Here is a 24,757-nt window from a genome sequence, read left to right as displayed (position 1 = left end):
TTCTAATTAGGGTGAACCTATCAGCTACATTGAACTCTGATCAGTTTGTGATTTTCTTATAGACAGTTTAATCCACAGTTATTATAATAATTATTATTATTATTTAAATTAGGACATCTGGACTTCTGCTAATGTCTGATGTCAGACTGGTAACAAGGACTGGACAGGACGAGGTGGTGGTGCTGGTGGAGTAGTGTTAGTAGTACTAGTAGTACTGGTAGTATTAGTGGTAGTAGTAGGACGCTTGACTTTGATCAAAACAGTTTGATAAAAAGGAAACAGGTAGTGACGAAAAGACGGGACATCACAGCTGATTGGTCGAAGGGAAAAGGCTGGTCCGGACTGGCGTTCCCAGCATGCATCACACCAGCACACTAGAATCGACCAAATCCTCGTCACGTGCTCATTAACAGCAGGGGTCGTTTGGGCGGGGCTTTCCGGGTGTAGACGATGCGTTGGCGTCACCATCAGTGTTACGGACATACAGTGTTACAGACACATAGTGCTCCACGCAGACAGTGTTACTCAGCTGTACAGTGTTACAGACGGACAGTGTTGCTGCTCAGGACGTGGTTACTACGGTTGAAAGTCAAAGGGGCGGAGCTCGGCTCGGCTAGAGGGGGTTGTGCCTGGCCGGCAGGGGCGATCGCCGTGGCGACACCGTAGCTAGCAGCTCGCTGTAGATCTCCCGACGGACCTCCTGCGCCACGCTCTCTCGAATCTAGAAGACAAGAGAAGAAGAACCCAGTAGTTACTCATTCTTCGTTTTCCTTATTCAGACAGATGCTGTTTGCACCTGGGTGTAAATAAACAATGTGGCTTCATGTTGGAAAGAGTTTATTTTGTGTTTATGCCTTCATATTTGTATTTGACCTATTATTTTAAACCAAATGATCTTTTCCTGAACCCAACAAAGTAGTTTTGCTGTCTGAAAACTGAAATATATTAGTTATCTAAGCCTACAAATAAATTAATCTATTTTTTACAGCTGATCCCACACAGATCTCCTGTAACTAAACCATTCAGCCAACACACCACATTCTTTCCCTCTCCTGTCTGATTTCATCTGTTTTTATTTTCTTAATCATTCATCTATTACTATTTTTTCATTGCATTTTTCCTGACCTCTGACCTGTCTACCTGTCTACCTGTCTGTCTAATCATCTGTCTGTCCGTTACCGTCCCTGTCTGTCTAAATGTGAGCGTCACCAATGGTTTGGAGGGAAGTTAAGGGAACATGGAGGTAGAGGAGGAGCAGCGTCTTCACCTGTATCTGTAATATCAAGGTGACGGTCAAAACGACAGAATTTTCGACTTAACATGAGACATTTACATCAAGACAGCAACAAACATGAAGGCTGTAAGAAATAAAAATAAACAAAGTGTTGTTACCTCTCTAATGAGCTGCTGCAGGTTGTCCACTCTGCCTCCTCCTGCTGCTCCCTCCTCCTCTGGTGGTCCTCCTCCTCCTCCTCCTCCTCCTCCTCCTCCTCCTCCTCCTCCTCCTCCTCCTCCTCCTCCTCCTCCTCCTCCTCCTCCTCCTCTGTCGTCTCTCTCTCCCTTCTCCTCCTCCTCCTCTTCCTCTTCCTCCGTGTGAGTGATCGGTCGAGGAGGTGGGACGGGGTTTATGTTAATCGACGCCCGGTACACGCCTCGCCTCGGTTCGTGATCTCCTCGGACCGGACTGGAAGACCGGGTGGAGGGGTCGGTGGAGGGAGCGCGGCCGTCGTAGCTGAGCTCCGACTGGAGGAAGAGCTGCTCTCTGAGGAGGTCCGACACCTGGACAGACGGGAAAGGTTCGAACATTAGGACAAACATTTAGCATCATTAGATTAATCTAACAAACGTGTGTGTGTGTGTGTGTGCTGACCGGCTCCATGGCTCTCAGCGCAGAGGTGGTGGACAGACTGTCAACGCTGCTGTCTCTATGGAGACCCTGAGGAGGAGAGCAAGACGGACGGCGTTACTACACCATCACCGCACGGCAGCTTTATCGACTCAGACTGAAATCACAAAACTTGGCTTGAGGGAGTTTTAAAAAGCTGCGTCAGTACCGATGTGTCCACCGTGTTTAAACCCCCTTTAGCATTTGTTGTGTAAACTGTGTGTTATGTGTATATTTGCCATAACGTGTGTGTTGTGTGAGTAAATAATAATAATACGCAGTGTCTATTTGCACCTGATCGGCTGTTTACACCAGTGGGGAAGTACAAAGAGCAACAAAGGCTGAATAGTGGAGAGGATGAAGGACAGCGGGGGCCGAGTCCTGTGAGGAACCATAGACTGACCTCTTATTTTTAGATGTATTTGATTTATTTTCATTTTTTTAAGATATTATCTTCAGTTTTCAGGGACATGTGATAGAAAATAAACACTTTTGAGAAAAAAGATCTTCGTGATGTATTTCGTACATAAAAAGAGTCTAAACATTAAAACCTGTTTTGTTTCTGGTCTCAGGAGGTGTGTGTGTGTGTGTGTGTGTGTGTGTGTTTTAGTGTGTGTACCCCGTGTTGTGTGTGTTAGTGTGTGTACCCCGTGTTGTGTGTTTTTAGTGTGTGTACCCCGTGTTGTGTGTTTTAGTGTGTGTACCCCGTGTTGTGTGTTTTTAGTGTGTGTACCCCGTGTTGTGTGTTTTACTGTGTGTACCCCGTGTTGTGTGTTTTAGTGTGTGTACCCTGTGTTGTGTGTTTTAGTGTGTGTACCCTGTGTTGTGTGGGGCGTGTCAGCTCCATCAGTCGGTCTTCCAGCTGTTGTTCCAGCTCCTGCAGTTCCTCTCTGACCTCCGACCTCAGAGCCTGAAGCTGCTCCACCTCCAGCCTGCACACACAAAAACAGGCATCACACCGGTGGTTATTAACGGTCTTTGATAAAGCAGGATTTTCTTCTTCAGGCTCTGTGCACGCTCACATGAAAGACAGGTTTCAAAGGTAGTTTTTGGCACAAAAAGGGCCGATCATAATGGAGAGCTATAGAGACTTAAAGACTGCAAATAAGGCGAGAGGAATATCTGCAGAATAAGCGACTATATCTATTTTACCACTGTGCCTCCTGTTTATTTCTGACGTGGCAGCTGCACATTCAGAGCTCTTAAACTTAAAACAATTGCTGTGCCTTCATCAGTCTTTTAGCGCATGTATGGAAATGTATGTTAGTGTGTGTTAATGTTACAGATAACCAACTGAACACATGCAGGTTCCCATGGCAACACGAAGGTTTGCACTACTCCACATGCACGACTTCCTTTGGTGGGATTATCAACATACGGCTTAAGGAGTTTGCATATATAACGTATTCCTTCAGATGAAAATGTGTAGTGCTCCTTAATCATTTCCAAAGGAGGTGATCAGTGAAATTGCGGCGTTTTTTTACAGCCGATTTAAACCCAAACTCTAGAAATAAGCTGCTCCAGAGGTGAAGTTACCATGGTGATCCAGCCAGGTTAAAAGACAGCCACCTCTGTGACACTGAAAACTCTGGCTTTAGGCCAAACATATCTCGCTAACCCACTAATCTCCCTTCATGATACAGCCCTTGGATCATTGCAGAACATGCATCTGTTTGCTGTCGTGACTCACCTGTCGGCGGGACTCAGGTGTTTGTAGACCAGAGCCTGCTGTCGGATGATTGACAGCTCCAGATCCATCATCTGACTGCGGAACAAGTTTAGACTCTGCTTCTTCCGCTGAAACTCTGCCAAAGACTGAAAACAGAGAGACAAAGTCAAACACACTAAGGTAATATGTATATAGTTATTACATGACTTTGAATACAGAGTAGTGGGAAATATGATGATGATCCTCGAATGTTATGTCCTCTGTAACGGCCCAGACAGAGAACATATCTGCCAGTAAGTCCGGTAAGAGCTATACATGGTGAGGTAGATTAATAGATTAATAAATAAATAGGTAAATAGACTTAAACTACAGCAAGTATTGTTGCTGGATTGGACCCAAAAATGTCACTACTTGACTTCTCCAGCACAAAAAGAAGGAGTGATGAGGGAAGGATGGTGGTACCTGGTGGCTGGACAGAGATGCTCTGCGCTCGCCGAACGCTGGAGTGTCGGCTCGGTTCTGCATAGAGAGGAAAGTGACGTCAGGATGGAAACCAGAACACAGCAAACTCACAAAAGGATAATTTAGAGCTTATCTAGTCAAAAGTTGACTGAAGACGCCCAAACTAAAGAAACTAGATCTCAAGAGAAAGTGCTGCTGGGAGTTTTTATCTGCATTATACAACTCCGGTGTGTTTTGCCCACCAAGTTAATCTTGGACGCAGCAACAACACGAAAATATGTCGAATGGAGCAACAAGATTGAGCAGCCAGACGATCGTAGAGATTTCAAACACAATTTAAATTTTTGTGGGAGAGAAAACAAAATTGTAACCCAGACTGTGTGCTGTAAACGTCCACCTTTAGATTTCAGGAGGACACTTGGCATTTAGGATAATATGCCTGCTCACTTTCTAGCCAAGAGTGAGATGAGAAGATTGATATCTGTTAAATATTATATGTTATAATGTAAATATGAAGTTAGCTTGGCATAAAAACTGGGGGAAACCAAAGCTAAGAAAATCCACCTACCAGGCACGTTTAGAGCTCTACAGCTATATTATTATTATATTATATACAGTTGTGATACACCACAGTTTTAGTTTAAAGAGAGTAGCTCTTGCTGAGGAGCACTGACCTGACTCAGACTCTGAACGGTTCCTCTGATGTCGTGCAGGACTCTCCTCAGCTGCATCTCCGTGCTGGTCGGAGCAGGAGAGGCGAACGCCGGGTGGAGGCTGTGCTCCGGGGGCAGTGGCGGACACTGGGGGACGAGGTGGGGGTACGGCAGGTGTGGGTTCAGGTTGTAGCCGAGGTAACCGAGGTAGGGCGAGGCCAGGTGCGAGCCGTGAGGAGTGGCGTGGTAGGGCGACTGAAGGCTGTATGGATGGTTGTAGCCCTGGTGGTGCATTGATGGAGTTCCTGGATGCAGGATGCCCAGACTGCCGTGATGAGGAGCCGTGGAGGTTAAGGGCTGGTGCAAGTTGGAGAGGCTGCCGTGCTGAGGGATTGTGGGAGTTGTAGGTTGGTGGAGACTGGCCAGACTCAAGGAGGGGTTGTGGTGGTGATGGAGGTTGGGAAGACTGGCGTACGGATGGAGAGTGGAGGGGTACTGAGGAAGAGGGTTCGGACTGAAGGGGTACGGGCCGGGGTCGAGGCGGGGACTAGGACTGGGGCTTGGGTTTAAGTACTGATCTGTAGGGTTGAGATTAGGGTTAGGATACGGGAACATCATCGGCCCCGGAGTCCAACTTTGCTGGTTTTGGTTTGCGCTCATGTTCTGTTGGTACCGTTGGCCCGGCTGCTGCTGATTGGACGAGAGGTCAGGGACGCTCTGGGTGCTCCAGGAGTGGGCGTGGCCTCCTGGTGACCAATCAGGAGGAGGGCTAGAGCTCTGCAGGGAATAGGACGACCGCAACAAGTGGCGTGGGATGGGTTTAGGTGGGACGGGAACTTCTGTATGCAGCTGTGGTGGCTGGTTGTTAAAGTCAGAAGAGGAAGCAGGGTTTATGATCAGAGTAGAGAGACAGTTGGTTTGTCCTTCCTCCTCTTTCTCCTCCTCTTTCTCCTCCTCCTCCTCCTCTTTCTCTTCTTCCTTGTCCCCGCCGTCCTCTTGGGTGTATCTGAAGGAGAACCTGGGCCGGGTGCAGGACGCTTGGCCTCGCCCAAACTGGATCCTGACAGAAGACACAACCCTGGAGGGCGAGAGAAGCGAGGAGGGCAGGGAGGAGGACCTCTGCAGGGGGACCCCGCCTCGTCCTCTCCCTCGTCCTCGTCCTCTCCCCGGACTTGGGGCGATATCGCCGAACTGGGGATCAACCCACTGCCCAGCCCGGCTCAGCCGGTTCTGTTTGGCTCGGTTCAGAGCACTGAGAACTGGAAAAAGTGAATCAGAATCATCCGAGACTGCGTGGTCTTCTTGGGCCTCGTCGTCGGCACCCACTCCCTCTGACGGTGGCTCTGAGTCCGCAGCGGTCTCAGTCTGAGTGTGTTGTGGCTCCTCACTTGAAGGGGGCTGATTCTGGTTGTATTCTAACTCTAATTGCGGTTCTTGTTCTGTGCCGGACATACTCTGGGTAATCTCCGGTTCTAGCTCTGGCTCTGGTTTGGGATCAGTCCGGTCCTCACTCTCAACTTGCTCCCCGTCCCGTGTCTCGTCCTGCTGCGTTCTCATTGGTCTGTTTTTGGGGAGCTGGTGGGCCGAATACTGCGGAACCTGCTCTGAACTCCCATGGTGCTCTTCTGAGTCTCCCCTGGAACTACTCCTCCCATCAGCCTTTGCAGCACCACCGGGCCGCGCCGCTTCCTCTGTGCCATCTGGCAGTTCAAACGCCGGCTGGTCCAGTGCGAGGGGCGTGGCCACATCTTGCGAAGGGTGTGATGTCACAGTGGTCTCGCTGTCACAGCTGTCACTACTGTCTTGTACCTAATAACAATTAATTAGCAATTAATCAGAAGTGGAGGAAGAACACTCCTTATATAAAGTACATTTAGCAATTTAACTGTAAAAATACTCCAAACTACTAAAGTCAGAGCACAGGAGGAGTTTTATCAGCAAAATGTGTCTTAAATAGCAAAATGACTGCTTCACTAGTGCATTATATTTGATAATCTTATCACATTTTTGTATTTAAAATGTTCCTCTGAAAACAAGCAACTATGTCTGTAAAATAAAGTACTTTACTTTACTTTGCATCACAGTTACTTAGTAATTGTTTGGTACCATAATACAAACCTCAGCATAGACAGATTAATTAAGATGTAGCAGCAGCATTGAGGTCACCATGAGATTAATGTCGTTAATGAAGTTTTGGCTTAAAAAAAAAACAACATGACGCAGAAAGAAAGTTTTTTTTCTTAGATATAAATGTTCCAAACTGCCTAAAAAAGCCTCACTGCACCTCATTAAATAACCTTCTTCCCGCTCACATGTGATTTATCTGCCTCGGTGTTTCTCCTCCTGCTGAGATAAGCTCTGACTGGAATCATCTGAGTCACTTCAAATACCTTCAAGGTCAAAGTTGGCGACTTTAACTGAGAGACGGACGAGAGAGACTTTGAGTTAAACACACAAAACGGACCTTCAGGTAGCTGCTGGAGTCGACGGACGGCTCCTCGGCGAAGCCACTGCTGTCTGACTGCTGACTGCCTGTCCTCAGCAGGTCTGAGAGAGACACAGGCAGGGAAACGTTAAAGAGTATTGATGCAGTACGCCGCCTGGCCAGCTGGTGGCAGAGCGAAATCATTTACACCGAGCGCAGAGCATAAACACATAATGCATGAAGAGACAGGACAGTCTGTTCTCAGAGAGATCTGAATGAACTGAGACACAGGAAACATATTTATTGCATTCAGAAACAAACTGTGTCATAAATACACTGGATAGGACAGAAAACACTGATACTCCTCAATCCTACAGACACATATTTAAAAGATCTGGCTGGCTTGTTACATATTTTAAACTCATTTGAACAAAGTCACAAAGACATGTCAGACTTATACTATTTCTAACTCAGAATACGAGTCGTTTAGAGCAGTGTAATTAAATTTTTATTGACCCAAAGCTAATCTAAATGAAAATTACAGTCAAATAGAAATACTGTAGCCAGGATTTGGGCTAATACAACAAAAGGCACTACAGATGTGAACAAATTGAGGTTTTAAAATGTAAAAAAAAAAACCCAAAAAACTGGCTGCACCAAATGTTTTGTGAAGAAGGTGATGAGTTTGACATGTTTTTGTGACTTCAAAGACGCAAACGTTAAGGTCAGAAGTTGGAATCAGAGGTGGAGGTGAACTCACCGCTGGCTCTGGAGGTTCTGGGTGGCAGAGCCTCATCTTCGTTACACTGAATCTGAACGACAAAAAACAGATTTATGAGAAAAATAAAAACCCCACAAAGAGCAGCTGAGGGTCAGAGACTAAACTATACTGTTGTTAATGTGGGGCAGTGATTTGAATGATAAGAAATTACTAAGAAGGCATCGGTTACTCTTCGTCTGAGTCGGGGGAAGTTGGAGAACTCTGAGATGGAGGTCCAGACATGATCAATTACACATACGGAGAACCCAGGAGAACCCAGGAGAACCCAGGAGAACCCAAACCGTACCTCCTCCATATCGAACGAGTCTGCGTTTTCGGTGCGAAGCTGGGCCAGCTGGGGCGGAGCCAGCGTGGGAGGATCTTTCTCTGGAGTTGAGGTCAGGTTCTTCTCCTCCTCCTCCTCCTCCTTCTTCTCCTTCTTCTCCTTCTCCTCCTCCTCCTCCTCTTTCACCGCCTGGGTTCCCTCCTTTGTTCTCTGATTGTCAGCCACCTCTGGCTGATGCTCTCCAATTGCTGCCGGTACGTTGCTGCTCTCTTCAGGACTGACGGGAGGTGAGATGTTACAGTAAACTGATTATACAGACTGGCAGAGGTGGAAAGTAATAAAGTACATTTACTCAAACTGTGAGTGAGTCAGTGCAGGTCTGATGTACTTGTGCTCTACTTATTAAAAGGTCCCACATTCTGCTGTTTCTCCAGTTCATGCTTGTATTTGGAGCTCCTACTAGAACAAGTTTACATGGTTTAATTTAAAAAAACAAACGTATTTTTTCCATAACAGACGTGGCTGCTGCAGCTGTTTTCAGCCTCCGTCTGAACGCTTCGTTTTAGAACAACAGAAACAATCTGCTGCTTCGCCCTCGCATTCGACATCTCGTGTTAGCGAGGATAAAACAATGGCGGACAGCGAGGTGGATTCAGGGGGTTTTTACTGGGCGGGGACAGTCGGCCTGCTGAAGGGCTGGAGGAGGTCACATGATCAACAGACCCCCTTAATGACGTCATAAGCGGAGCAAAATCTAAACAGAGCGTTTTCACGCACATTTACTGAAAAATGGAGCTGGAGAAAAAGAGAGAGGACTTTTCTTATAGCTTAGCAGTCTGTAGCACACTGGGGACACATATTTATGTTGAAAAGACATTAAACAGTTAATTCTGCATAATATTAAAGAGTATTTCTATTGTATACTACCTTATGTTTCTAATCCACTACTTTCAGGGGGGAAATTTGGTACTTTTTACTTACTAGTTACTTTATAAGTAAAGATTGTATATAAAACAACATAAATTAAATACATTGTATTGTTAAAAACTAAAACAGCTTCTCAGTTTCAGACGTCTATGAGTTGTTTGAGGTTTGAGGTCCAACAAAAATGATTTTGAAATCATGTTTTTGCTTGTAATGGAAGATTTTCACATTCTTGTACTGTTACTTTAAGTAAAGAATCTGAGTGCTTCCACTGAAAACTGGTTTGAATATTAGCTATCTTAGATTAGCTGCCGTTACCGGTCTGTCCGGCAGTACCTGTCTGTCTCTCCATCCCAGTTGGTTTCCTCGGTAACCGTCGCCAGGGAACAGCTGTCTTTCTTGCGGTTGTGTTTCTGGTTGACCGTCTCCGCCTGGTGGTCGGGATCGGTGCTGCAGCCGTCCTGTTCTGGACCGGTGTGGGCGTGACCGTTGGTGTGTGCGTGATCGGAGGGGGCGTGTCCGTTCAGCTGCGTGTGCTGGTTTGGCGTTGGCGCTTCAGGCGACTGCGAGACGCCCGCATGCAAGTTGGCTTTGCTGAAGGTTTTCTTGAGGAGTTTGGCGACGTTGAGAGCCGAGTTGCTCTTTTTCAGAGGAGGAGTCGGCTCATCTCCTCCTCCTCCTCCTCCTCCTCCCTCCACTCCGTCTCCTCCTTAAAAAGACACAAGATGAACAGATTAGAATAAAGAAACATCAGCCTGGAGTAGCGTTTATTTTGTTAATATGAACTAATATATTCATGAACTAACTTCTTGTCCATGGTGAAGACGAGACATTGAGACGAAATAGACTGCCACTAAATTACTGCTGAATATTTTTGACAAGTAATAAAAATAGAATCTGACAATAAAAGCTTTTCCATAACATGTTGACAAGTAAAGAAGACACTTTTCAATCAGTTAAATAGAAATTAATGGAGGCAGTTTGCTTATGTTTGATTAAAACTATCAAACTTGGTTTTGTAGGAGACACATTAAGCTCGTTATCAGGTTTAATCTTTTACTTTTATCTGCTGTAAGTGTCTAAAACACACATTATTCTCCTCATACTGTGCATATTGCTCTTTTCAGCCTCTTCCGTAACGCTCAGTTTTAGCTCCTGTCTCTTTAAGGCCCTTAAAGTCTGCTCTGATTGGTCAGCTCCCACAGCAGGCACCGCCCACCGACCCCCCGCATCAGCTCTGCCGTCTCCGAAGGGAAAACACATTAGCCGAGCGACATGCTAACGCCAACAACAGGATAACCTGTAGCATAAAACAGCTCCCAAGTCTGAAGTGGGGTCATGGACAGCCGGTACTGATCCTCATTCAAGTTCTCCAGTACTTTTGGGGCCATTTCTGCCAGATCTTTACCCAAAATACAGGAAATCCTCAACAGAACAATCTGCTGCTTTGCTTGTACCATCAATATCTTCACATAAGCAAGATAACAAAAATGGCGGACAGCGAGGGGGGGATTCAGGGTTTAAGCATGTATGTTTGTATGTATGTATGTATTCATTTATTTATTTATTCAATTGTTTGTTTTTAAGAGAGGGTCTCTAGAGACACCAGGGGGAAACATATTTATGTTGAAAAGACATTAAAAATATATATTTTGCATCATATGTCCCCTCTCTCCAAAAAAACTGGACAAAAATGTGATTTCGGCAACTAAATCGTGCGTCCATCATCTAATAAGAATGAAATGTTCCTATTTTTCTTGGACTACGACAAAACATCGAGAGTTTTAGTTGGTTTAGTTGGACTAAGACTATGACTAAATACAAAAATAGACATTATTCATCACGTGGATTACAGAAAAATTATCCATCAGTGGAGTCGGTGGCCAGTTTGGCGTGGTTGCCGTGGTTACCTTGGTCTCTGGAGCTGATGCGTGGGACAGGCTGGCCGGAAACCTGACTGTACAGCTGGAAGAACTCGTTAGCTACTGACGTCAAAACCTCGATCTGACGGAAACGACCTGAGAGAGACAGAAACACCACAACGGTTACAGAAAACAGGGGAAAGAGTTAATTATATAAGAGTTCAGCCAGAATAAAGTAGAACGTGGATTCTTATATTTGTTTTACAGAAATAAGAGTTTGGTATGCAGGAACTATCTGCAATAAATGACTTCATGTCACACTTCCTCCTCCTTCTTCTTCTGTGGTTGTGTAAGTCGAGCTGTCGGTGTCAAACAGGATGATGACTTGCATACATTCCTTCCTTCCGTACTCGTCCCTCCTTCTCCATCTCGCCATCCCTCGCTGTCTAAATACATGTCAGTCTGTTATGAAATACAGACTTCTGTCTTTTGTCCGTCACTCTGTAAATGCCTCATAAATAACTCTCTCTGATGTCATCACATGATCACATACAGCGCAGGCTCTTATTCTCCTTTAAAAAAAAAAAAAAAGATGTTACATCACTTTTGTCTTGTGAAAATCTCCCAACCAACTCGTTGTTATTTAATCTCGGATGAAGTCCTGAAACGTCCTGAAACTTTTGTTAACACTGACGAACGCAATCAAAACTAAAAAGAGCGACATGAACTAAAATCACCACATTTTCAAAAAGGTGATTATTTTTGTATTTCAGACCGACAGACATGCGGAGAATCAAACACCACGACGACCCCCAGCAGGAAGCAAATTAGAGATTTGCACATATGCATCTTTACCGCTAAGCAGCAGGCGTGGAGGGACGGCGGTGAGGATAAGGTACCGCGTGAGGGGAAAATGGCAGGTGCACGTTGTAGTTTGGCCTGCTTATCAACACAGTTTGCAATTAGAGCTGCAGCAGCATCTGTGACACACAACTCATAGCTTTGATACCTTAGTGTCTAAAAATTTGAGCCAGAAATCGGACTCAGAACCCGGTCACATCTGAACTCACAGACATGATACTGGTATGAATACTACTGTATTCGTAGTGGTGGTCACTTTAACTTTCTATGCTACTACTGGAACACCTGAATTTCCCCCCGGGGATCAATAAAGTTTTTCTGTCTGTCTATCTGTCTATCTGTCTATGATACACATTCAGTGTGACTTACACTTTGACTTTACTGCTCTCTTGTACTGTTTAACACCTTACTGCGTGGAATTGTTGGGATCGACCTTTAACAAAAGCAAATGTCTTACTGCAAAAACCATCAATACATATTATCGATAAGGTTCCGCTGTAAATGTTTCATGATTATGTGTCTCTGTGTCTGCTAGATGTGGAAACAGGCAGCTGTTTACGACTATACATCCATAATATGACATCAATGCACCTTTAAATAAATAGAAAGAACAGAAAGCCTTCAAGTTAATAGAGTTCAGTAATTTCAGTCACATCTGGACACGACTGCAGGACATGAAGCTCTTACTACGGCAGCTGTGAGTGATGATAGTAATACTGTGTGAGTGTGTTTCCTGCCGAGCGCTGACTCCGCACTAATGCTCATTCTGCGGATCCTAAAACAGGAAGTGAGGAATAAGCGAAAACGACACGTACTCCCTCTTTTTTTTTTCTCTCCCTCTCTCTCTCTCTCTCTCTCTCTCTCTTCATCCCAAGAGATTCTTTCTGATGGTGAGAACAGAGCTTACATAACAAACAACAACAACACACACACACACACACACACACACACACACACACACACACACACACACGTCTGGGATCCAGGGAACCGGAGGAACAGTACGGGAATGTTCTGGAAAAGAAGAAAGCTTCCAGGAACCACAGACAGACCAGAGACTGTTAAAGGAGCAGTTCACTTAAAAAAAACAGATCTGACAACAGCTTTTCGTATAATTCATTAGATGAATGAGTTGGTTTGGAATCTAATCATTATTAGATCAGACTCCTCTGATCCAGAGTGAAGTCGTGGACATTTTATAGGCTTTTCATCCTGCCTTTGAGTGTGAACGGGTATTATTACAACTATAACTATAACCACTGTAGTCCTCAGGCGTGGACGGGCACCAAGTGTACGAACTAATTGTTTTCTGAAAACATATTTTTAGTTAATATATTCAGCTACAAAGTGACACCCAAGGAGAAAACAATCCAGGGTGTCTGAAGCTGGTCTGACCATAGAAAAAAAAAAAAAAATTAAACAATCCAGGTGAAAACTGGTTTTTACACCTTTACCTGCCTCGTTCTGTTCTGCATGTATACATCACTTACTGGGATTCATTTTGGCTCGTGTGAAAGCTGTGAACCAAACAAAAAGACCCTAAACTACTATTAAAGATGCGTCTTTGTCATGATTCATTACAAACGGCCCATCTGCAGCCTCATAACATTAATGATGCTTAGAATTAGTTATTTCAGTGTCTCTTTGTGGCACCTGAGAGCACGAATGTACACTTAAGCACTGAAATAATGTGACTACGCCATGACTGAGTCCTGTGACTGGTCTGCTCTGCTTTCACACCACTAATAAACCACACCAGACCTCCTTCTCTGCCGCTCCAAGTTGTTAAACTAGAGCGTCGACTGACAGCTTTCAAAACAAACATAACCAAACGCAACCAAAAGAGGTGAAGTGTGAAAGCGGTGCTCAGTGCCGCTGTAGGATCCTGCGCCTCTTTGTCCTCTTTTGATACGACCACCGAGGGGCGCCAAAGTTTGAAATCTTTTCTAATAGTGTGACAGGGACGCATTCTGGCAGCGAACAAGCGTCTTTTGAAGTCTGTCACGCTCTCACAGCAGATGGTTTAATGTGTATTTTGTCATCATGAGTTGTCTTTCTGTACGTCAGACTCTTCTGTCTCAGCTCGTCGAGTTTCAGTGTGTGTGACGCCAAACGGCTTGTGACTCATTTAGCCGAAAATTGGGTCGTGATCGTGAGATAAGCAGATAGAAGCAGTATGTGTTCGAGCAGTCATGGCTGCTCTTAGAAAGCTGCGTTAGGTCGTTTTAGAAATCCAACAATCCAAATTAATACTTCTGGTGACCTTTAACCAACTGATTGAGAGGATGATTACCATCGTCAGATAAAAGTCTAATTAATTTATCTGGTGGTGCCACTAATTATTTAAACAACCACACAAAATAATCACAAAAGCTAATCAGCAGCCAGAATATTGATCATGTCTAAGCAACAAGGAAGTGCTCCGACGACGCACAGTTCAGTTTTTAATGAAACGGGCTGATTCCAAATGATACTCATACAACATGTATTATTTATCAAATAGTCGGGTGTAAAGATCATCTGGTTTGTGAAGAATGTAAATAATGTGAATAACTTAATAACCTGCAACTAGTTATCATCAGAGCTCTTAAAATTCCTCACTGTAGAAACATCACAGAGCTCGTTGAGCTAGCTGTAGGCTAGTTAACGCTGCAAAGTCTTTTCAATCTGACATTTGGAAACTATGTCAGGCAGAGCTGGACTCCAACTCTCTTACTTGTATTTAATAAAGCCAACGATAGCAAACGAAAGCTAAGAGACAAAACTGGAAATAGAACAAATGAAAAAATTGTCTTGGAAAACTGGTGCACAGTGGATAAAATGTGAAACTGTGGCACTGAACATTAAAAAACACACAATAAAAGAGCAGAGTGACAAATTCTAGTCAAAACCTATTTACTCCTCGTAGAAGTGCAAATATTAAGAAGACTCAGCTAAACAAAGCTGTTTCTGTCTTGTTAGCTCATTTTCAAACTGGTCAAACAGGCATCAAAGTGCAAAACCTCTGCAGACCTGAAGTACTTATATAATAATAATAATAATAATAATAATAATAATAATACCAGATACCAGATTTTATTTGTAAGGAGCATCTCCAGTGCCATCAATGCTCTGGAGTATTAATCCTCCCACACATAGAGGATCTTTGGTTGGATCCTTTTTTACAGCACCAAGACAGGTCAACTGTCAAGAAGAAGAGAATCAGACCTGTGTGTGTGTGTGTGTGTGTGTGTGTGTGTGTGTGTGTGTGTGTGTGTGTGTGTGTGTGTGTGTGTGTGTGTGTGTGCGCGCGTGTGTGTGTTTGCATGCGTGCCTATGTGCCCAATTAGGGAGAAATTACCTTCAAACAAACACAAGTTTGAAAACAAAAAGAGGCCAGGATGTTAGCGGAGCAGATCTCTGTGTGTGTGTGTTTGCGCGCGCTCGTATCCATGTGTGTGTGTGTGTGTGTGTGCGCTCGTATCCATGTGTGTGTGTGTGTGTGTCTAGAACAAACAGATCTTTGTCCTTGCTGCCGGCGTTGTCCAGGCAGTTGGCAGAACAGCTAAAAGAGCTGAAGGACCCCACAAGACACCACAATAACACTGGGAACAGGACACACACACACAAAAACACACACACACACACACACACACACACACACAGAGTCTCTGAGCTTCACTTCCTCTGTCTACATTTTCAGGACATGAACCTGTGAGCCTCCGATCACTAACATGTTTAACCTTCAGTGTGCAGTGCTGAGGCGTTCGGGTGCTGTTGCCCTTCTCAGACTGACTGACGGAGCAAACAAACAAAGACAGATGCAGGAGTACTGCAGGCGGTATGGAGGTACATACTGGTCAGAGCGTAGTTGGGGTTCTCCAGTTCCATGCGCTGCAGCTGAGCTCCCAGGTAGACCTGCAGGTGAACCACCGGAAGTGATAAAACAGTATTATCAAACATTATCAGTGCTGAAGGGCACTGCTGTGTTTTCACAGGTAAAATGACACATTTATGACCAAAAAGCAGGTGTTTTTTCCCACAGTGAGGCAAAGCTAAACTAAAACACAAGATTTTTGAATGGAGTTTGGTGTTTTTTTAGCAGAAGTCTGGACTGAAAGTGTGTGAGACAGCTGGTCAGGGTGAGCAGCTTAAATGAACAGAGTCACGAGGAACACACTGATATCGTGCTGCTCTCACCAGCAGCTCTGAAAACACACAAGTTTGTTTTCACACTGCTGTCATCGGTACCTTGATGTCGATGCCTCGTGCTACCGAGGAGTTGTTGAAGAACCTGGAGGGAACCTTGGAGCCCAAGTCGGGTTCTTCTCGACCAAAACCAAGATTTAAGAGGATTTCCTCGGGGTCCTCCTCGTACAGGTCCAGCAGCTCTGACACACTGTGGACACACACACAGGTGGTCAGTCACTCCGGCAGTAAGTCAGTCAGTCAGTCAGTCAGCCAGCCAGTTAGCTGGTGAGTTAGTCTGCTGGTTAGTTTAGTTAATCTAACCGCAGGGTAAGGAGGATCTCCTCTGGGTGCTCCTCTGACTTCTCCAACACCTCTGAAACACTACGAAAACACAGACAGCCAGTTAGTACTTCTCACACACTGCTTGCTTTTAGTGGGTTAGTCTGTTAGTGAGGCGGTTGGTTAATTATTTAGTTAGTGAGCTAGTTAGCAGTTGCTGGAGACCCAACCTCCCCGACAGCCCCATCCAGAGGAGGCAGACACCAGGAGAAACCTGACCAGCAGCAGAGGATCGGCCCCTCCAGGATCTTGCAAAGTAGTTTTGTGACTGCTGTGCTACAAAAGGACCCACGTGGGGATGATTTTGCAGCAGCTTTACAAAACAATCTGCTACCATTGCTGGGTATTTTGCCTTAGAGCTGGAATGTGGGACATTTACATATAAATGAACGTCTGTTACATGCGAGCCTTCGCCAAACAAGTTCACACAAAGCTGATTAAGCCCGTCATCACCAGGTAAATCTCTCTCAAACATTCCTGTGCGGATGTATTTGACGTCAACTAGCAATGATTGTTCTTTTATTTTCCATTGTCTAAATAAAGTTTTAAAAAAGGCTGAAGGGTGGAGCAAACGTCTGGGAGTGTGGCGGACAAACCTAAGAGGCGTCCAAGAAAAGTTTCTGATGCTCTGGATAAAAAAGAAACTCTGCATGCAGAGGAAGGATCAGAGACAAAAAACAGAAAGCTGTCGAAGGATTTGGAGGCTTACGTAATAAAAATGTGTCGACAGTGTTTGTGTGATTATTCTCGCTGCCAAACATTGTGGAATAACATTGTTGTTCATTTGAAAGAAAATATTTCTGCATAAAAGGGTCCAGTGAGAGTTGGAATAAGTTCAGTTTAGGAAGGTCTCTGATTACAGGGATCCTGTTAATGGGCTTTAATGGGCGGCTAGCTGCTAGCCTGAAGTTAGCTAGCTAGATAAAGCTTCTGGGACTTGGTTTTCTCCCAAATTGAGGCTGTAAACTGACCGTAGTGCTTCATGTAATGATGTGAAGGGCTCCATCTTACAAACCCTTCATTTTAGGGCATAAGATGGTCACTTAAAGAGGCCTGGTCACGAGTCTGGGTGGCGTTTAAGCACAAGTTCTCAAAAAACGACCTCCCCACCATAGTTACGATACACGAGGAAGGATTAGGTTTAATTTGCTTTAAATAATTGTTTTGCTTTGGTTGGTAAAATTGGCAAACATTGACTTTGGTCATTTCTGTGGGTTGAAAACAAAATCGCAAGATACTTCACAGCTTGCAGGGATTGGTTTAATTAATTCTTGTGATCATAAGATCACAGATTCCTGGAGGGACTGTGTGTTGGAGTAAACCATATTAGCATTCAGCTCTTAAAATAACATAAAACTTGTCTTTTAACAATATTACATTGAAGGTCCTGTATCATGTAACTGCTATTATGTAGCAGCTAGTGAATAAATTCAGCTTGTTTGTCCTCCTCCGCTGGTGGAGAGCGTTTAAATGTACATTTAGAGGATTAGTTCACTACTTTACAGTGAAATATACTATTACGATGTGTCTGAAAAACAATAGTCAGGTCGCTGACTTTGCTGCTCTGTTGCTTTTCACCATGAATTGTTTAGTTTCCTTCACACCGGACAAAGAGTTTATCAGCAACACAGAACAGAGGATGGACCCGTGATGCGACACCCAAAGCCATTATGAAACACAATACCCCATTCACCTCCAACGGCCGGAGCAACGCCCAAACCCCAGCGCCGTCAGCCACGCCCCCCCTGCTCCGACCTCATCACCTTGCCCCGCCCACCACCAACAGATCAGCCTTCAGAAGACTAATTTCCACCACAAACAGTTCATAAACCCTCAAAACACAAATCTTCAGTGGGGATCAGGAAATGTTTAAACCCCAAATCTTCTGACAGAGCAGCGACACTGTGAGCTGTTAATATCATTCAAACCAGTCAAATTTCACTAGAGGAGCTCTGACAAAAGCCTGCATCATGTCTTTACTGTTGTAGGTGATATGAGAAAGAAGCTTCAGTTAGCTACTAAGGGAAAAACTAACCAAAATGGCTCAAACCAACTGAGTTAATGTCTTAAGTACTTCTTACATAGTCTCAGATTAGTGTTACCCATTGTGTTTTTGCTTGTGACTCCTAAAAATGAAGAAGAAATGTCCACCTCTGACTCTAAACTGATCATTGCTGGACTTTTGAATGAATAATACGTTTTATAATAATTAGACTTTTTTCAAGAGAATTACAGCCAAGATATGCACTGAGTGGGACATTTTATTGTAGAAAACTAAACATGTCAGAGGGACAAACTCTGTAATGGAGAGAGCGTTGATGGCAATTTAAAACCTCTGCCACTGACAATAAAGATATTTCTTATATAAATATAAATATATAATTATGGATAATTAGTAATTACAGAATGTAAGCACACAGAGTGGCTGTTGCTGAGATATGGTATATAGCTGACCAAAAATAATATCTTCTTTAAAACAAAACATTTTCTTCTCCTGTTGTTTCTCCTGACTTAGGTCCAGGGTGTCTCACCCAAAGTCAGCTGGGGAGGTGTAAAATAATAATAAAAAAGTAATTAAAGTAAAAGTAATTCTGTGTAATTTAATTTAATCATGTTGTTATTCATCTGATTTCATATTGGGAGGCCTTGACTAAGACCCTCTGCTCTCCATGTCTGTGGAGTCTCTTTAGGTTTGGTTCAAACTTCTCTGTAGTGTCGTTTGATTGGTTTGAAGTCTGATAACAGCCCTCTGTGCCTCCGCCCTTCTCCACCTCAAATCACTGCGTTACTTTCTGCAGAAACCTCCACGAGTCTGACCGACGACCGGCGAGGTGAACTGACCTGGACACCGTGCTGCTCTTCCCCGATCCCGTGGAGTTCATACTTCTTCCTCTCTCTTTGAACTGACTCCTCTTCTGATCCGCCGCGAGGCCAAAACTGCACACACGTAAACATTAATTAAACATTAACACACGTACACGAGGTACAGAGAGGAGAAAATGACTTATCCACCCACTGGAGCGTAATTTACTGAACGTATAGAATAAAACAAAAGTGAACTAACCAGGATTCAGGTTTATTGTTACTGGACTGAAGATGGTTGGCTGCAGAGAAAAACAAAGAAATTAACATACATCAACATTACAAACAATACTGTGTTGATCAGACTGAAGCCGTGTTTTATTTACATTATCATTTACTATAATTTAATATTTCTTAGGAATCAAACTAACTTCTTTTGTCCGACCAACAACCACATGATAATCAGATTAGACTGATCATACAGTGATTGTCCTGTCGTAGCTTAGCAATCATAAAAACATAAATTTAGGATTTTTGAGTTTGTGGGGGTGCAGATTAGGTTTTAAAATTCTTGATCTTACATTATTCCTCATCATACTTGCAGTAATAGGACTGACACGCTCTGTTTCAATGCAATGCAATGTTTCTTTTTCAGACTTTTCTATGTCTTTCTGCACACTTCATCAACTGGTAATGATGCTGACCTTTTTCTAGTCTTTCAGCGTGAATGTATGTGCGGAGAAAGCGCATAGCTACGGGGTTCCTGGTTAGAAACCTTCACTCTGTCATCACCAGCTGAAGGCATGACTGTTGTTTTCTTTTCCCGTTCAAAAGAACCTGTTGGGACCTGTCGCCCTGCCACTGTCTGTCTGACTGTGTCTCTCTCTCTGTCTTTTCCACTTCATTTCAGCTGAATTTCTTTGAATCCGCAGCGTTTTCTTCTCTGATGGAAAAACCGCATAAAAGGAGCCAAACCTGAAAACAACTCGCCTCCTTACTCTTATTCATTGACTCACTTCCATCCCATTCACCACGAATCCTTTAATTAACTAATTCACTTCCATCCTGTTCACCCGTTAACACTTTAATCCCCTCACATCCTGCCCTTATAATGTTTGTCATCATTACAGTCCATTAGGATCTGTTCACACATGACATCTACAAAGTCTCCTGCACCACTAAGGACATAAACGTCCTCTTACGCATGTCAGTATCAATATTATTAAGGCTCTTACTGTCAGGAGGTAACAAGAGGTGAGATTTAGGCTGATACAAGAAGTAGAAAGAGGCACTCAGAGCTTATGAGGTGGTGTGTGCAGATTAAACATGACACAAAAGTCAGCAGGACTGTATAGAAACTCAGACACAGGCAATCGGATGCATGTTAAGTCCAAGAGCCACTAACAGAGGAGAAGTTACACAAGCAGCTACAGTCATTTTCTAAAGATTGTATTTTGGGCAACAGACACAGGAAATGTGGGGGAATTTAGGGGCAATGATGAGTCACCCATGTGGTATGCCACCTAATCGCTCAGCTATCAGGTCGCCCTTATAATCAATATCCTTCAGGATTGCATGCTGGCACGCCGATGGCTTGACTGTCAGAGCGCATGAACCCAAAACCCAACCATGAAAAGTGTGCACAAGGTGTTTAAACTGAAAAATTAATCGTATTCTCGTTGCCGTTTGTTCGTCTGACTTCCTGTCTGTCTCATCAGTTCCGTGTTGCTTGACGTGTATATTTTTAGCAGACGGAGCGCTGAGTCACTTCTGGGATGCTTCTGAAACGCACCACGGCGCTTCTGGTGGGATTTGAAGCATTAACTAGAGCGGCCGTGATCTGATCCGGCAGTCGCATCACAGCCGTAACGTGACGCAGACACTACCGGTGGGTTTTAGCCTCAACAGCGGTTGCACAAGACCAGAAAACAATAGAAGTTTTGCAAGACCGAATATACTTTTCCAGAACTCCAGCAAGGTGTTTCAATCCAGAAATATGTAAATAAAGCCGGAGGACCAGTTTAGCAGATTATTAATAAGAGATGGAATTACTATATAATCAATTATCAACTACAAGAGCAGCTGTTGTGGTCCATTTTTACTGTGTGTGAAATTAAATGAAGTTCGCTGTAACTATAAAGCAACTAAACTGTATGAGAGGCTGCTGAACAAGACGCGTCTGATCAAATCTACACAACCTCCGACCTCTTCGCATCAACTCATTAGTATCTATTCAGTCCCAGATTCCACCAGCTGACCCTTCGCCCCCCCCCACACACACACACACACACACACAACACACACACACTCATGTCAGTGTTCAGTGCTTAAACATAAAGTCATTACAGTCTCTTGTTCACTCAACAACAACACACACACACACCCTCTCGCTATCGGAGCGGTTACTGATGTATTCACAGCAGATCAGAGGAATGAAAACACACACTCACACACACTCACTCAGAGTTCAGTCATGCGTGATGCAGTGTGTTTCCACACCTCTGTGACTGTTGACTTTTGGCTCATGAAGAAACAGGACTGAGGAATGAGGATGGAGCGGTGTATCACACTGCTGTGTTTGTCAGACGTCTGTCCTTCATGTACACACATGCGATAAAGCTGCCATCTCATTATATTAAAAGGCCATTTGTAAAACACTCTGGGACGACTTTTTTTAAATAAAACTCTTGACTCACATCACCAGAGCTGCTGCTGAGGGTGAAACAGCCTCTTTATTTTCAAATGAAACCTGCGAGTTAGTGTTAATTCAGGGGGGCAAGTCGTGTCCGCTGCCACATCACTCACCTAAAAGCTACGCCGTTACTAGCTGCTATTCAAATAGCAACGCAATCCACCCCAGCATCCACCTGCAGCCTCTGGAGGTGTTTTCACATCCAACAAATGTGGTTCAGGTAGAACAAACTCTAGTGCGTTTGCCCAGTAAGTGCGCAGACTACTCCCCGATCCGCTGGGAGAGGTTTTTATCGTCTTTCCCAGTTAAAGCTGTTCTGAGTTTCATCGAGGTCGAAGCCTTGACCGTACACACGAAAGTTGGCTGACTAAAATTTTGTGCATCTGATTCCTACTCGTCGTTATTTTTTTTTATTTTTATGATAGCCTTACTTGCTTGCTGATGGTAGTCCATTTTGTTAAATTATGACTTCTACTTCTATGTTATTTGGTGATTTATGGTGTGACTGTACAGTCCCATATGAGAGCCACATGATCTATTGCACACACAGACTGTTAAAGAGAGGTGGACGTAGCTTTCAGGTCTGAAAAGTGAAGCAGAACACCATAAACCTGTATACTTTCTAATGCAGCACAGAGCGACTCCACCAGCTCCAAACAGAAGTCTGATTGGATGGAAGTTTTTTTTTTTTACCTCAGTAAACATTTTCCTAATGAGTTTATGGTCTCAGTTTTAAGTCATGATGTTTATTTAGTAAATTATAGTTCCATTTAGAGTTAAAGAGACCATATATCAAGATATGGTTCAGGGTGGGATGACATTGTGACCAATCAGAGGTGGGTCATGCCTAAACCTAACCAATCCTCTGGCTCCAAAATCAAGATGGCGACGCCAAAAACGCCAAAGTCGATCACTGGGTGTCGTCACAGTGGCCGCATGAACTTCTTGTATGTAAGTCTATGATTGCAGGGAGGTTTTATGTAGCCAGGGTTAGTTTTGGGCTGCAGCGACCATCTTCCTCCTTTGACGCCTCCTTTCCACTTCAAAGCCTTGCAGAACCACTTGCAGCCAAAGTTGCCTCCGAAGAGGGCGTTCCAATGCAGAGCTTTCAAGCTTTATGTGCTGGGTTGCTTTGTATCTCCGCTTCTGGCCTCCCCTTATCTGTTTCCCCACATTTCCTATCTCGCTTTCCCGTATTATTATCAAATAAAGGCATAAAATGCCCAAAAATAATAGTAAAAACTGAAACACTATAAACACATTATTCATAGCCTCTGCCCAGTCACACTACAGTCCGTTCCAGACTTAACTCCTTTGACAACCAATATGTAAAGTCTCGTATTTCACCTCTAAGGCTCAAGTCTTTTATCACCTCTGTGTTGTGAAAACATCAAATTTACACACAAGCCAAGAAGTAAAAAGTAATCGGGACACACTCCTGCTCATAGTTCAACTATAAAATCCTAAACGTGGCTATCATAAGAAACAACAGTGCACATGCCATATGACAAGGTTAAAGATTTATGGGGGAAAATGACATCTTATATAAGTGAGTTGTTCAGTGTGTTCAACGATAAGAAGCCAGCAGGTATCATATCTAAAAACCTACAGATGCTTGGCTATAACAAACAACACGGGACACAAACTAAATATAAAATATCCTTATTGCTGTTGCTGGGAACATTTTCTGCTGGAGTCAAGTTCAGCGGTTTGATGTGGTTTTTTAGTTTGAAATCCTAATCTACCAAAGATTCATGGAAAATTAGTCCGATTTAAGAAGATAAAGATGTTCAACAGCGGAATTATCAATCTAAATTGTCCAAATCTAAAATCGTAGTGACATATAAGCAATAGTTAGAGTCCATCTTTCTCGACTAACGATTCAAATCATTGATATTTGGAGGAAAGCCCCACAAACATCCATCTTCTCATCAGGGTTAGATGGAGAACAGGAGGATCTACCAAAATGTCAAAGTGCTCCTTAAGTTGGTGGCGCCAGTGAAAATACAGAATTAGCAGAACACTGGGGGGAAACTGGTAACAATGAGCAGACCTGTAATCTTGCTTGTATTGTGAGTTTTTCTCTGCACTGACCTTCAGCTCCCAGTGAAAGGTCATCTTCAAAGCTGCAGCCGTTCCTCACCGGTCCTGTTCTCACACATACACACACACAGGACGGGCAAAGCAGTAAGGTTATGAAATCCCTTTGGTAACATATCCATGGTTACATAGGCTAAGACCCACATTTTAACTTTAAAAACAATTAGTGTTGAGTCATAAAGTCCCCAGATGAGGGTCAGTGTCAGTAACAGGCTGGGGTCCTAACAACTTAATACATAAACAAAACACACAGAAAATGTGGATTACCTTTGCTGGGAGAAGCACTCTGATCATCTAGAGAGGCCCCGAGCGGAGTCCTGGACAAGAGACAGAGGGGTACAGATCAGCGCCAACGATAAACTAACCATTAAAAACATAAAGATCCGACAAACTGATCGATCGATGAGGTCAGGTCAGCTCCTATTAATGCACAGTGTGCATCATATTATGTGACGCCCATCACGCATGAGCAACAAGCATTAATCCACAACGATGAGCATCTACTGGTAGCCACAGCATCATCTACTGTTTCCTTACTGCTACATCAGGCTAGGCTAAAATTCCCTTTGCCTGACTGGTAAGGCTCAGTCCTAACCAGGCTACACCAGCTAACACCAAACCAAGTTAACACTATCTACCCCGGGCTAACTGCCCATCGACCAAACTTTAAAGTTCAAAGTTGATCGCTCACTTCCTGTCAGGCTAAGGATAAATAATTCAGGCTAACTGCCTGTCAGGCTAAGGCTAAATATTCCACTGCTCACTGCCTGTCAAGATAATTAAGACTAACTATTACAGCATTAACTGTACGTCAGACGCCGGCATACTAACCCAGCACTGTCAGCCAAAGGCTCAGTAAACCAGGCT

At 43.9% G+C, this 24,757-nt stretch overlaps 1 protein-coding gene across 1 annotated transcript in view; it reads right to left on the bottom strand.

Moving 5' to 3' along the window:
• Nucleotides 1-297: 297 nt before the first annotated feature.
• The window catches only part of itprid2 (ITPR interacting domain containing 2), a 36,974-nt gene continuing 12,514 nt past the window's right edge, over nucleotides 298-24,757 (bottom strand). The window contains exons 5-23 of the mRNA XM_070837795.1: nucleotides 24,158-24,207; nucleotides 23,885-23,938; nucleotides 19,361-19,400; nucleotides 19,138-19,233; nucleotides 16,018-16,165; nucleotides 15,624-15,684; nucleotides 10,975-11,082; nucleotides 9,383-9,773; nucleotides 8,366-8,417; nucleotides 8,162-8,269; nucleotides 7,855-7,906; nucleotides 7,134-7,216; nucleotides 4,691-6,478; nucleotides 4,017-4,073; nucleotides 3,576-3,700; nucleotides 2,703-2,817; nucleotides 1,871-1,936; nucleotides 1,393-1,779; nucleotides 298-721 (exon numbers count right to left, since the gene is read on the bottom strand). Of these exons, the coding sequence (XP_070693896.1) occupies nucleotides 614-721; nucleotides 1,393-1,779; nucleotides 1,871-1,936; nucleotides 2,703-2,817; nucleotides 3,576-3,700; nucleotides 4,017-4,073; nucleotides 4,691-6,478; nucleotides 7,134-7,216; nucleotides 7,855-7,906; nucleotides 8,162-8,269; nucleotides 8,366-8,417; nucleotides 9,383-9,773; nucleotides 10,975-11,082; nucleotides 15,624-15,684; nucleotides 16,018-16,165; nucleotides 19,138-19,233; nucleotides 19,361-19,400; nucleotides 23,885-23,938; nucleotides 24,158-24,207 (3,889 nt within the window). The 3' untranslated portion in view covers nucleotides 298-613. The remainder of the gene's footprint in view (nucleotides 722-1,392; nucleotides 1,780-1,870; nucleotides 1,937-2,702; nucleotides 2,818-3,575; nucleotides 3,701-4,016; nucleotides 4,074-4,690; nucleotides 6,479-7,133; nucleotides 7,217-7,854; nucleotides 7,907-8,161; nucleotides 8,270-8,365; nucleotides 8,418-9,382; nucleotides 9,774-10,974; nucleotides 11,083-15,623; nucleotides 15,685-16,017; nucleotides 16,166-19,137; nucleotides 19,234-19,360; nucleotides 19,401-23,884; nucleotides 23,939-24,157; nucleotides 24,208-24,757) is intronic.

Source organism: Pempheris klunzingeri, chromosome 10 (genome assembly GCF_042242105.1).
Source record: "Pempheris klunzingeri isolate RE-2024b chromosome 10, fPemKlu1.hap1, whole genome shotgun sequence".
NCBI lineage: Eukaryota > Metazoa > Chordata > Actinopteri > Acropomatiformes > Pempheridae > Pempheris > Pempheris klunzingeri.
Note: the sequence above shows the minus strand (reverse complement) of the source record. Positions and strands in the feature narration are given on the sequence as shown.